The following is a 13,133-nucleotide window of genomic DNA, read 5'->3' as shown; positions in this document are numbered from 1 at the left end:
AAAGAAGCCACGAACACCTGGAGCCATCGCAGGCTGGAGCAGGCAAGGAAGGAGTCTCCTCCGAGAGCCTTCAGAGGGAGTGTGGCCCTGCCAACACCCGGATTTCAGATTTCTGGCCTCTAGAACTGTGAGGGAATGAGTGAATGTTGGTTTAAGCCACCCAGTTTGTGGTCATTTGTAATGGCAGCCACAGGAAACCCATCACCCACTTCCAGTTCTGAATGTCAAGGACCACCTAGCTAGGCAATCCTTCTGCCTCAATATGACCCTCAGAGGCACTGTCCCTTGAAAACGCAACCCTCAACCATCTTAAATCTCATTCCCTTATCACCCTTGAACAGTGGCTGGCTTCCTCCACCATAACATCCAAAAGCCTCCACAAAGTAAAGATCCCCATGACTGTATCCCACCTTTCTTTCCCACACCAACCCAGCTTTCCCCCTGACGCCCCGTACCATGCGGCAGGCCCATAGCCCAAGACACACCCACATCATTTTGGCCTGTGACCTTTGCATGTGCTGCTCCTTCTTCCTGGAATGAATCTTCCCTATCCTCAACCCCATCCGCTTACACACCCTCCAAGTTCCAGATTCAAAAATTTCTTTTTCTATCTGTCCCATCAGAAAAATGGGTCACTCCCCCTCCTCTGGTTTCCACAGCACTTTGCACCTTCCTCTTAAAGAATATTTGAAACATGTGCTCCTCATTTACAGGTCCATCACTTCCTCTAGACGACAGTTTCTCAATCCTGGAACTACTGATAGCAGGCGCCAGTTAAGCCCTTGGTGTAGGGGGTTGTTTGGTGCATTGGTGAACATTAGCAGCATCCCTGGATTCTACCCACTAGATGCAAGTACCAAGACACACACCCAGTTGTAGCAACCCAAAATGTCTCCAGACACTGCCAACGTCCTAAGGAGAGAGAAAGAAAATGCAACCTCGCCCCTCAACAGTGGAAATTAACTGCTCTAGGCTGAAGGCCTGGGGCACCAGGACCGTATCTAATGCTCTTAGCATTTGTGGATTCTTACACGCATTCTTAAAAGAAAGTTTTGAGTTCTAGGTGTAGGCCAGGCACTGTGTTGGAAGTCAGCGATGCAGTAGGGAATACAAGTCTGTGGTCCTGTCCTCATAGCGCCATAGTTGTCAAAGAGCCTACAAGGTGCTCAATCACATTTGCTGAATGACTGAATTTGTTTGGCATGCATATGTTATAGTAAGATTTTGTGCAAAACATGGAAAATAAAATCTAAGGGCTAAACTTTTTCTCCTCTTCTCAGGGTCACAGCATTGTACAACTAAGAAAGATCCATTTATACAGAATGTCATGTACGTGTTGCTTCCTGGAACTGGGCAACTGGTACCACTTGTGTGCGTCTCTCTCAAGAGAGCTACCCATAAATAAGGGGGTATCTCAACCAAGAAAGTGAAACTAGATAGAAATGACCTCCAGCACACGCACACAGCCCACAAATGCCAATGCCAGAGCTATCCTCAGAGGCTGCAGATAGGTCTGGGAACCTTCTATGAAAAAACACGATGACAAAAGTGCATGAGCTTCTGAAGTATTCTTCCCCCTGCCCAGGAAACACCACACAAGATCTGGCCAGCTCTGAGAGGATCAAGTGGTGAGCTGAAGAGTTCCCAGCTCTCACAGAGGCACTGGGTGCCCTAAATTGCAGAGTGATTCTCATTTCCAGGGCAACGTGAGGGTGTTTACCAGAAGGGGAGGCTGTTTACAGAGAGGCCAAGTAAAGTTGCAAGAACAAATCAGGGCACACAAGTGCTTGGCCCAGATCTGCTTTGACAAGTCACTTTAACCTGCCTGGGACTCAATTTCCTTTTGTATTGAATGAGAAGGTTAGAACAATCCACCTCAAAGTTCCCTTCTATCTATAAACATGCATGGCTTCCCCACAAAATAGCAGACCTACAGAATCTCCCTCTCTAAGCAAAACAGAACAGGGTTCTTCCTCCCTTCCCACCAAAATGCTTTCCGCCAGAAACAGAAATAAATAAAGGAGGCGGCTGTTCAGTTCCCCCTCCATTTCTAATAGGACCAGGTCACAATGCACTGCCTGATGGACAAGATGCCACTGCTCTTTGTCTCTTGACATGTATTCCTCACGAAGCCAAAGAGCAGGAGAGTTCCTGGAATGTGTAATCCCTGAGGGGAAAAAAGGGGGTGAGGGGGGGTGGCCCTCATGCTGCGATTATTCAAGGATACCAAAATATAAACAGAAAGTACCTTGACAACATTACACGGCTACAAGAGATTGACATATGGTCCAACTGTGGCTTAAACCATGAGGATGGCTATGCCTTGTTTACTTAACAAGAAGTCCAAGGAGAAGTGGTCCCAAGGTCAGTTCAGCAGCCTAGCAAATTCATAAAGCCACTCAACTGACTCCTCTTGTTGTCTTTTCTCCATAAGCTTGTTGCCACAAGGCCATAAGATGGTTGCCCCAGCTCCAGCTATGTTCTTTTATTACCTTTCCAAAGATAGAAAACTAAGGAGCCTTCAGGTCATCAGGAGATGGCATTCTCCTTCTATGCCTGTACTTTTATCAGACAGGGAAAAAAAAACAGTTTCCAGGAATCCAGATTTTTATTAAATTTCTTGGGCCAGAGTTAAGTTATATGCTTATCTCAACATGCAAGGGAAACTAGGAAAATGAGAATCTGGCTTTCTTTTGAGATCAGTTCTCACTATGTTGCCCAGGCTAATATTGAACTTGTAGGCTCAAGTGATTCTCCCACCTCAGTCCCCAGAGTAGCTGGGATTACAGGCATGCACTACTGAGCCCTGCTAGGATCTGGCTGTAAAAAAAAGAAAAAATAGTTTTTAGTGAGAAGCAGGCAAGGGAAAAGCAGGATAATAATGACGGTGAAGTAGCCAACAAAGTGTCTGCCACCTATAACTATACCCGGTGGTATGCAGGTAAATGTTAACCAGCTTAGAATGAAAGAAAGTCGATCAGGCACAGTGGCTCAGCTGAGGTCAGGAGTTCGAGACCAACCTGGCCAACATGGCGAAACCCCGTCTCGACTAAAAATACAAAAGTTAGCTGGGCATGGTGGTGTGTGCTTGTAATCCCAGTTACTCGGGAGGCTGAGGCAGGAGAATAGTCTGAACCCAGAAGGCAGAGGTTGCAGTGAGCCGAGATCGTGCCACTGTACTCCAGCCTGGTTGACAGAGCAAGACTATGTCTCAAATTTAAAAGAAAAAAAAAAAAATGAAATTAAGTTCTCATTTGTAGCATTTGCCAATTTCCTTGGTGTTAATACTACTACTATTGAATTGTATGGCCAGTTTCAAGCTACCAACATGGTATCAACCATTTCATGAAATTCCTGAAATTTTAACAATCAGTTGGTATAAACCTGCTCCTGCAGGTCACTGAATTTATTATACCTTACATTTGATTAAAAAGTTAAGTTTACAATGTTGCTTCACATTTAAAATGCTCTATATATCAGATATTATTCTCTGCAGCTTATAGATGAGGAAAATGACCCAACTGCAGATATCACACAGTTCAAGTTGCGGAGCTGGAATGATCACCTAACAGTCCTAACTCCAGTCCTATCCAGCTTTTGATAGATCGCAGGTACATAAATGCCTATATCTACACCCTATGAGATCCCTCTGCCTAGGCATCACCTAAAGGGGCTCTAGGTTGGCTTGGAACTAACAGAAACCCATTTCTCTAAATCAGTCAAAGTTACCTAATAATTATCCTTTAATGTACTTCCTCCAATGACAAAAGTAGTACACACCTATTGTTACAGCTTGGAATACAAATTAGTACAAAGAAGAAAATAAAAATCACCCTTAATCCTATCCCCCAGAGATAACTGTTTGTATGTGAGTGGTAATCCTTCTAGATTGTGTATACGGTTATTTAAGTCAAAATTAAGCTGTTGTATCACTTAATGACATAGTTATTTACATACACATACACGTTTTCTAAGAGAAAGAGAACAGTATCATGAACTCCCTTGTCACCATCACCCAGCTTTAGAAATTATCTAAAGGTAATTAAAAGTCCAAGTGTTTCCATACTCCCTTTTTGGGGAGGAATATGTAGGAGGTAAGAGTCTCCCCTCTGCATTTCCCTTGGATTTCTTCCCTCCACCTGGTTTTTCTCAGATTCTGAAGTCAGCTTTTCTCCAGGCTAAGTCAATCACCCCTTCCTTCACTGCCCAACAGACCTGACATTTTAACATCTTTCATCGTGTTCATTCCTGTGGATCCTTCCAACTTCTCAAATTCCTGCCTAGTCTAGAAGCCCTGAGAATGGTGTTCCCAGAACCTCATCAGAGGAGAGCTTCAGAAGAAATACATCACAATTCCTATAGTTTGCAAGTTTTACTTACTCTATGCTTCTACTTCTGCTTTTCTTTTTTCCTTAATTCACTACTACACTAACGAGGAGCTTTGTCTTCACACACGGGTGCATATATGTATAGGCAGATGCACACATGTGCACACACCTGCGGGTGACACTAACTGGTTCAACTAGAATCTTTCAAGTCTGTGCATCCTCATCCTCTCCTGCCTCGTGCTCACCCAATGCAGTTTACTTTCCAGATCTCATGGTATGGTCCTCCAACCTCCTCAAGGATCCCATTTCAACTCCTCAGGTGCTACTCCAAGGGAAATATTTGACAGGCTAAAGGACAGTGGTTGTACCCCTAATTGACAGGGGTCCCCAAAGAGCAAAACTGAGAACCCAGGGACACAGTCAAAGAAAATTCCACAACCCTGACAAGTTCAAAGAATGGCTTCATGGAACAAAGCAAGATCTGCTCGCTTATCCCCCAGTTTAGCCAAATGCATGCAGGAGGGAGACATAGCTATTTCAAAACCAAGGCATAAAACTCTCCTCTGCTATAAACTGTGTACAGCAACAGAAAACAAGCCTATGCTGGGAACCATGGTTATTAGAACTTCAAGGAGGAAAGTAACTAAACTCATTGGCACTGTTTAGTACCAAAAGGTACTTATTTGTCCAAAAGATTCTAATACATCAAATCAGGGGCAGCAGGTAGGAATAAGGGGAAGCCCAGTTCACAATGCTCTCTAGAGATAAGGACAGCAAACTAAAGCAAAAGTTTTCAAGCTTGACATGTTTTGGAATCACCTAGAAAGCTTGTTTAAAATGCAAATTTCTGAGCTTCTTTCCCAGAATTCTGATTTAGCATGTCTAGGGTAGAGTTGGGCCACTTTATCTGCATTTTTTAAGAGACAGGGTATCACTCTACAGCCCAAGCTGGAGTGCAATGGCAAGATCACAGCTCACTGCAGCCTCAACCTCCGGGCTCAAGTGATCCTCCCACCTTGGCCTCCCTAGTAGCTGGGACCGCAGGTGTGCACCACCAAACCTGGCTTTCTAAATTTTTTGTAGAGATGGGGGTCTCACTATGTTGCCCAGGCTGGCCTCAAATTTCCAGTTTCAAGCAACCCTCCAGCCTTGGTCTCCCCAAAGTGTATATGTGCATTTTTAACAAGCATCTTTCACATTCGGCTGCAGATGCTGGCAGGCCCTGAAAAATGACAACCAGCTGAGTTCCTCCTCCCTGGCCATAGAGTTTGGGTAGCAAACTGTGAGAAGCTGAAAACAGCAGGACCTCCCAACCAGTGCTTCCTACACTGCTCCTCTCCCACGAGTCACCTGAGGCATGAGTTAGATACAAACATCAGTCCCTCCCTGAACACTGGGATTCTGGGAGGTCTGTAGCAGTGCCTTGGGGCCAGCCAATTAGTCTCAAGTGAGGAGCTTTCTGAAATCAAATTATCTCCCTTGCCTCCTCTTTTGGTCCCCTAAGTCAACTGGTCAACCTGTCCTTTCTTCCCAGAAAACTTTATCAACATCCTCCCCTTTTGAAGAAACAAACTTTCCACCTCCCCCACTTCACTTCCCCAGCTGCCTCTAAACAGGCATAGATGTGTTTAAGAGTTTTCGATGCTAACAAGAAAACTAACAGGAGTTACCAAAATAAACCAAGCACTGAGACAGTCAAATGTTATAAATACTCACAATTGCTCATTAATAGTTCTTTCTGCATTTATTAATTTCTTCATGAAGTATTTACTGAGCACCTAGTCTACTCCCAGGCACTAGGCCATTCACAGATGTGACCACCACAGACAAGCCTCTACTCTCATGCAGCTTACATTCCAGCTGGAGGGCAGGCCATGGAGAGAACAGTATCCTAATAATTGCACTTCAGACAGTGACAAGCACTACAAAACATACTAACGCAGGGAAATGAACTGGCAAGGATGAGGGAAGATGGGCTGCAAGGAAGGCCTCCTTATGGGGGTTTCTGAGCTATGAACCAAACGACAGGAAACAAAACTGCTGTAGGGAGCAAGGGACAGGAACCTATACACAAAGAAGCTAGGACTGTTGGAAGAAGAGAGAGGCAGCCTGTGGTCCCACCACACAGCAAGTTGGAAGGGGTGACTCAAAGTCCAGATCCTGAAAGGCAGGGTCTTGTGGCTGTTATGGTAAGTACAACAGGAGGCCCCCAGCATCCTTTAATAAGGGATCAGCTAATAGTGGTTGACCTGTGTTGAGTGCTGGCTCTGTGACAGACACGGTTCCACACATTTTGCATACATTAGCTCATTTTCTCTTCCCAGCAACCTTATGAAGTTGGAAGAAATACAAACCTCATTCCACGGTTGAGGAAGCTGAGTCAAACAGGCAGTAAGTCGGGGAGCCAGAACTCAAAGCCAGGCTGTTTGGCTGCAGGCAATGATTGCAGAGGTGAACAAGGGCCAGACTGGTAGGGCCTTGAAGGCCAAGGTAAAGGGTTTGCATTTTATTTCAAGTGTAATGGAAAAAGCCACTGGAGGGGGACTGAGACTTCCTGGTCCATTCCCTTAGATCTGAAGTAAGAGAAGGCACAAATTCTGGGACAAGCACACCAAGTCTGGGCTGAGTTGGCTGTTAAGCCAAACTACTGCAACTTCAGCCATACACGGAAGTCTAATCCAGCCCTGCCTGTATCAAGCAGAATGCTCTAGCCCCTGCAGAACTGGATGCCTTCCCTTTTAGGTCAGGGTTATGGAAGTGGGGCCCTAGACCAGCACCATCAGATCACCTGGGATCTTATCACCAGTGCAATTTCTGGGGCCTGACCTCAGACCTACTGAATCTTAGAGACCCAGCAATCTGTTTTAACAAGCCCTCAGGGTAATCTGAATGTCCACTGAAGTTGCAGAACCACCATTCTGGGATATCTGCATGCAGACACCACCATTACCACCAGCTCTCCTAAGTCATGCAGTGTATATCTTCGGGCAGCCCCTGCACTGCACACCAGGCCATTCTTCCTGTAGGTCCCTGCTGGTGGGGCTCTACTGCTCCTGATTCCTGGAAATCTCACTACTGCCCCAACCAATTTTTCTAACAAGTTTGATTTTCTGCACATATTTACTCTTCAAATGTTTCGGCGTCTTTTTTTTGTTTTTGGTTTTGGTTTTTGGTTGTTGTTTTCTTTTGTTTTTGAGACGCAGTCTTGCTCTGTCGCCCAGGCTGGAGTGCAGTGGCACAATCTCGGCTCACTGCAACCTCCGCCTCCCAGGTTCAAGCGATTCTCCTGCCTCAGTCCCCCAAGTAGCTGGGATTACAGGTGCCCGGAACCGTGCCCAGCTAATTTTTGTATTTTTTAATAGAGACGGGGTTTCACCATGTTGGTCAGGCTGGTCTTGAACTCCTGACCTCAGGTGATCCACCCGCCTCGGCCTCCCAAAGTGCTGGGATTACAGGCATGAGCCACTGTGCCTAACCCTGTTTTGATCTCTTTTGTCCCAGAGTAAACCTCCTCTTCCTTCCTACTTCTGGACCTTATTTGTACTTTCAGCCTTAACCCAGGCTCCAAAGCAGATAGATGCAAAGGATACTTTCAGCTTTAACCTTGACTTTCCCCAACACCCCTCAGTCGCCAGATTTCCCTTTTTAATTTATTCATCCCACATTTACTCACGTTCCAATAAATATTTGTGCCCTCAGCATTCTAGGAACTAAATGTGCAGGTGCCAGGTACTTCTGCCATGCCAAAATAGACCTCATCCATGCCCTCATGAAACTGACCTATTGGAGGGAGATGGCAAGATGCAAATAAGTATATAATTGTAAATGATACACCAGAAAAGCCTGAGACTTGAATGATGAAGGGGCAGGCCTGACAGTAGTTCATGACAGCAAACAAAGAGCGGCTGAATCTATGACAGATTCTGTTCTAAATGCTTTTTACACATATTATCCAGGTAATCTTCCAACAGCCCTATGGGTTTAGTATTATCACTCTCTATATGGAAGGAAAATGAAGTACAGGGAGAATAAGGGGCACATAAACAGGACAGCCAGGGTCCCAACCCAAGCAGACTGGCTCCAGAGCCTACCTTTCTAAACACAAGCTAAGGTGAGAAGAGCCGGGTGGAATGCTGAGTGTGAGGGGGTGGCTAGACAGACAGGTGGCTAGACAGACAGGTGTCCAGGCAGAAAGGCCAGAACAGAATATGCAGGAGCACTGGGGCAGAGAAGTCACCCTGAAGCCAGAAGGGAGACCAAGCATACTGGTGAAACGGGGGAGCATCTGGTAGATTGGAAATATATTTTGGAACTGAACAGGATGTGCGGATGGATGTATAGATGCTGATGGATGAAGGGGGTATAAGCGAGGAGGAGGTCTCGATGATGACTGCCAGTTTTCTGATTTCCTGTTTTAAAGGCTTGAGGACAGTCTGTTTGCAGGAGGCAAAGTATTGTAACACAATATATAATGAAGTCCTATAGGATATTGATGCACAGCAAGCTCTCAAATAAATATAACCAATCCATCAAGCAGGTTAAAGCTTCCATATTCCACCCCCCCACCCCCATACTTCTCCACATGGGTCTTCATTCAAGGGTTCCACCCTATCTGCTTGGAGCCCTTTTCTGAAATACTATTACCACTGGTATAACAACAACAATAAAAATTACATTTACAGTGACAAGAATAACTTCTACTAGGAGGAGGGCTTTTCTCACATAAATATTGGTTTGGAATTTTTTCTGAAGTGCACAAACTAATTTACAAAGGAGAGGCTATGCAACTTGCCCAAGGCCACATAACTGCAAAAAAAAAAAAAAAAAAAAAAAAAGCTAAATCCAGGTCAGCCCAACTTGGAAGCCCACACTTCCTCCGTTAAATCAGCATTTTCCACCACACATATCTCTAATGGAACATAACTGTTGTTTTCGATACACAGATGAACTTTTAAAGTGTTAACAGTAATGCTCTCATTTTATTATGTATAATCATATACATATGTGCATGTAATATCAAATTAAAATAGTATGTATACATGATTTGATATAAATTTTATATATACATATATTGCAATAAATCCATGACTCCATATGTATTACTGCCCAGGAAACACACAGTTTCTTAAAAATTAGTTTAAAGAAAATTTCAGAATAAAAGTACAGGTGGTACAGGGGTAGGGTAGAAATCTTGAGGGAGATAGTACATAAATAACTAAAGCTTAGGAAACTCGACTCACCAGCCACCCAAGAACAGCCAAGCACCTGTTCCATATTGTACCCAAATTTGGCTACAGCTACACATAACTCTGTCCGCCTGAGAGAGATAAAACATTGGCTGCCTTGGGGGAAAGGTGATAACATCAGAACATAATTTAGCATAAATCATCCTCAAAGTAGTATTAGTTTTGACATAAATACTGGTTTGGTGGTACAACTCCTCTGCTTATTCACCCATACACCTTGGTTGAACCAATCAAGTTTTCCAGGCCTGTTTCACTTAGTCAAAAGGAAGTTATAAAAAGTAGTCCCTAAGGTCGCTTCCAGTTTTAGAACGCCATAAAATGTTGTGAGACCCTGAAATCCAAAATTACTCTTTCCAGAATCACAGATGACCCAATCCTGAAATGAGCGTTGGCCTGAAGAACAAATGCTAAATAAGCCCACACAGCATCCCAAGCCATCATGCCATCAATTATGCTGCCCTCTGGAAAGACACAGTAAGACATTAATTACAAGATGATAAAGTGCAACCAACGAAATGTCCCTGTCCCTATCAAAACTTTAAGAATTTCCTCCTAATAATTTTTAAGCTATTAACTTTACACTTGATCCTCAGCTTCTCTATTATTTCCAGTCCTTAACCATTAACTTCATTCTAAGTTGGAGTAGCAGCGTGGGGTAATGGGTAGGGGAAAAAATCTGGGTAATCTTCTCAAACCTCTACCATCCTGTAAAGCTGGTGCTGGAAACCACCTGTAAAACCTTCCCAGCTTCATCTGCGTGACTCCACTGATGCTCGAGCATATTTAGTGTGCTAAACCTCTAAAAGGAGTTGCTGTTCCTTACTTCTCAGACACGTTTATAAGCAAGACGGTTTAGCCAGAACAAGCACTTAATCTCCTAATGAAACAGATACATTTATCAAAAGGAAAGTCTTAAGGACCCCTCGTTGTCTGGTTTACAAGGCCCTTTCTGTGCTATCAGTGGGCCCACAAACTTTTAATGAAGGGTTTTTAGATTCTCAGAAAGATAAGTTTTGAAATGTGGTCAGTTCGTGTTTAGCTGAACAGAAGATGGGTGGACTGCAGCTGGCAAACTCAGAAAGCACAGCTGGGTAGCAGGTGATCAAAAGAAAAAAAAAAAAGAAAGAAAAGAAAGGCAAGTCCCTGGGCAAATGGTGTAGCCAAAGGTGATCATTATAACTAGAGACTTGTTACATAATTACTTGTTAACTCCTGACAAACAGATACATAGCTACAAAACGCCTTGGTTACCCTAGCCATTGAAGCTAGTGTACCTGGTGCAAGAGTCAAGGTGTCTCCAATTAATTTCATTCAAAGAAATAAGCAATCCTGGGACCTATTCCCTCCCAAGGTAACTCGCCTGCTTTTACATATACAAAACAGCCTCCAGCAATTAAGCCAATTGCCTCTAGAGACGAAAATCAGTGTTTCTCCTTAATTTTAATTTTTAAAGGGGAGAAGGGTTACAGAGGTGTACTCAGAGAGCTAAATATTCATCACTTCGATAAAAAAGACTTTCATTCCAAACTGAAAATTTGAAAGGCTCCCCCCACCTTCGTCCCTGGCCAGCGAACGCAAAACGCAAGCCCTCAATGTAGGATGCACTGCATTCCAACATTTTTCAAAAAGTTTACGACGATTTACCGAAGCGGCAAGAAGAAAAATAAAGCAGGCAGAAGCGGGTGAGAGCGAACAGGGTTTCGGCAGGGAAGAAGCCCGAGAAGCTCCCGGCGGCGCCGTGCAAGGCCCGGCAACGAGAAAGCGATCGGCACACGGAAAGCGAGCGCCCCAGTGGAGCGCGGGGACTGACAGCCGCTTGGTCTCCGCCGCCGGGGGGTCGCCCAGCACCGCCAGCCCGGCCCCCGCCTCTAATCCCCCTCCCCGACCTCTTCCCCCGCAGCGCCGGCGATGCCCGCTGGGCCAACTTGGCCCCGGGTCAGTGCTGCAGAGCGCGGCCCCGGTTGCCGGGGAGGCCGCCGGCGCCCTTACCTCCTTCTGCTTGGGGTCCTGTGGGTAGACGTCGGGCGGCCCGAGCCGGGGGCGCTTCAGCGGTCTCTGCTCATAGCTGAGAAGCCCGAAGGCGGCCATGATCTCTCATGTTAACCGGCGAAATGAATGAGAGTTGGAGCTGGAGCAGCCGCCTCTGAGCACCAGGGAGCAGCACTTTGCAGACAGACTCCCTCTCTCCCCCTCCTCGCTCGCTCGCTCGCTGTGGCGCTGCAGGCAGGAATAAAGCAGGTTGGATGCTGCCGCTGCCCGGCAGCAGACACGCACTGATGGGGACAGCCTTCGGCGGGTACTCGGCTGCGCTCGAGCCCCGGGACGCACCGCTCTGGTGGCGGCGGCGGAGGGGCTAGAGGTCGGCCAGGGTCCTCCGCGGCGCCTGCCGCCTCTGCTCCCCCCACACCCTGTCCCCAGGGGGAGGAGCAGCTGATGGGAACGTGTGACTTTTTTCACCAATGGACCCAAACCCACCCCAGCTGGGCGCAGCATGGGGTGGGGGTGGGGCACTGGAAAAAAAAAAAAAAAAAACTTTTCTTGGCGCCTAGGCTGGTGGCTCAAGTGCTCGCCCAAGGCGAGGGTGGCCCTCCTCTCCCGGAAAGAAGCTGCGGAGCGGACCGCCCCCGCCTCTCTTCCCAGCAGGGACCCTTCCCCCGCCGCCACGCGCCCCGCAGACCCCGCCACCTGGGCGCGGACCCGGCCGGTGCAGAGGAAGGGAGGTCTGAAGGGGGCGCGAGACGCAGGGATGCGGCCGGTGGGAAGCGGCCGGTGACTCCTAGACGTCCGCCAGGCTCCGGTGGCGCATCCGCAGCTCCGGTCCCCTCGGCGGCTCCGGGCAGGCGCCGAGGCGCGCTGCTGGCGGTCGCGGCGGCTGGAGGGGGCCGTGCTCACGGTGGCGCGGGGCCGACTTAACCCTTTACAGTCCCTCCAGGGGCTGGGGAAGGGGGTGAGGAGCGATGGCTGTGAGCGCCGACGGGGGCAGCCAGCCCGCAGGCGTCTCGGGCTCCTCCAGCCCGCCGCCTCCCCCCAGCCCCAGCTCCTCTTCCCTTCCGCCCCCAACCCCCAACACTTTACCTGTTGGTCCGCGGCTAGCGGGCTGGGGCTGGCGGCGGCGGGGTCACTCCGGCCGCCGCAGCCTCCATCATTCGGGTTGGGATGGGGGAATTGGATTATGATTTTATTTGTGAGGTATCTGCTTCGCCCGGACGAGCTCCGGGAACGCCGCGAAGTTTGCCACTGTCTGGGGGCGGCGAGCGACGCCGGCTCGCCGCCGGCGTTCTCGCCCCCACGGCCCGGGAGCGCGAGCTTCCGAGTTGGCGGACGGCGGCGCGGCGTCCGCACTGAGCATGCCCAGCTCGGCGGCCGGACCGCGGAGGAGTTGGCTGCGAGCGCGGTGAGCGCGCTCCAATCCGCCTCTCCGGGTTTTCGCAGCCGCAGAGCGCGCAGCCCGCGGGCCCCGGCGCCGAGGCTGGCCCTGGGGTGAACCTGGGCGACGGAGGGAGCGCCCTCTGGAGCCCCGCTCCAGGCCCCCCGCTGCGCCCTCCTCCTCGACCTCCCC

At 47.9% G+C, this 13,133-nt stretch overlaps 1 protein-coding gene across 10 annotated transcripts in view; it reads right to left on the bottom strand.

Annotated features, from left to right (window-relative positions):
- Positions 1-12,923, bottom strand: part of LOC105463701 (mediator complex subunit 12L) — a 338,063-nt gene extending 325,140 nt beyond the window's left edge. For 7 of the 10 annotated variants that reach the window (XM_071091100.1, XM_071091102.1, XM_024787297.2 and 4 more), the window contains exons 1-2: positions 12,650-12,886; positions 11,564-11,791 (exon numbers count right to left, since the gene is read on the bottom strand). In XM_071091100.1, coding sequence (XP_070947201.1) covers positions 11,564-11,662 — 99 coding nt within the window. In that variant the 5' untranslated portion in view covers positions 11,663-11,791; positions 12,650-12,886. Of the gene's footprint in view, positions 1-11,563; positions 11,792-12,649 lie in introns of all 10 variants that reach the window. The other 3 variants (XM_071091103.1, XM_024787306.2, XM_071091105.1) reach the window with 2 other exon arrangements.
- Between the last annotated feature and the right edge of the window lie 210 nt (positions 12,924-13,133).

This window comes from Macaca nemestrina, chromosome 2, assembly GCF_043159975.1.
Source record: "Macaca nemestrina isolate mMacNem1 chromosome 2, mMacNem.hap1, whole genome shotgun sequence".
Lineage (NCBI taxonomy): Eukaryota > Metazoa > Chordata > Mammalia > Primates > Cercopithecidae > Macaca > Macaca nemestrina.
This window is presented reverse-complemented; position numbering and strand designations above follow the sequence as displayed.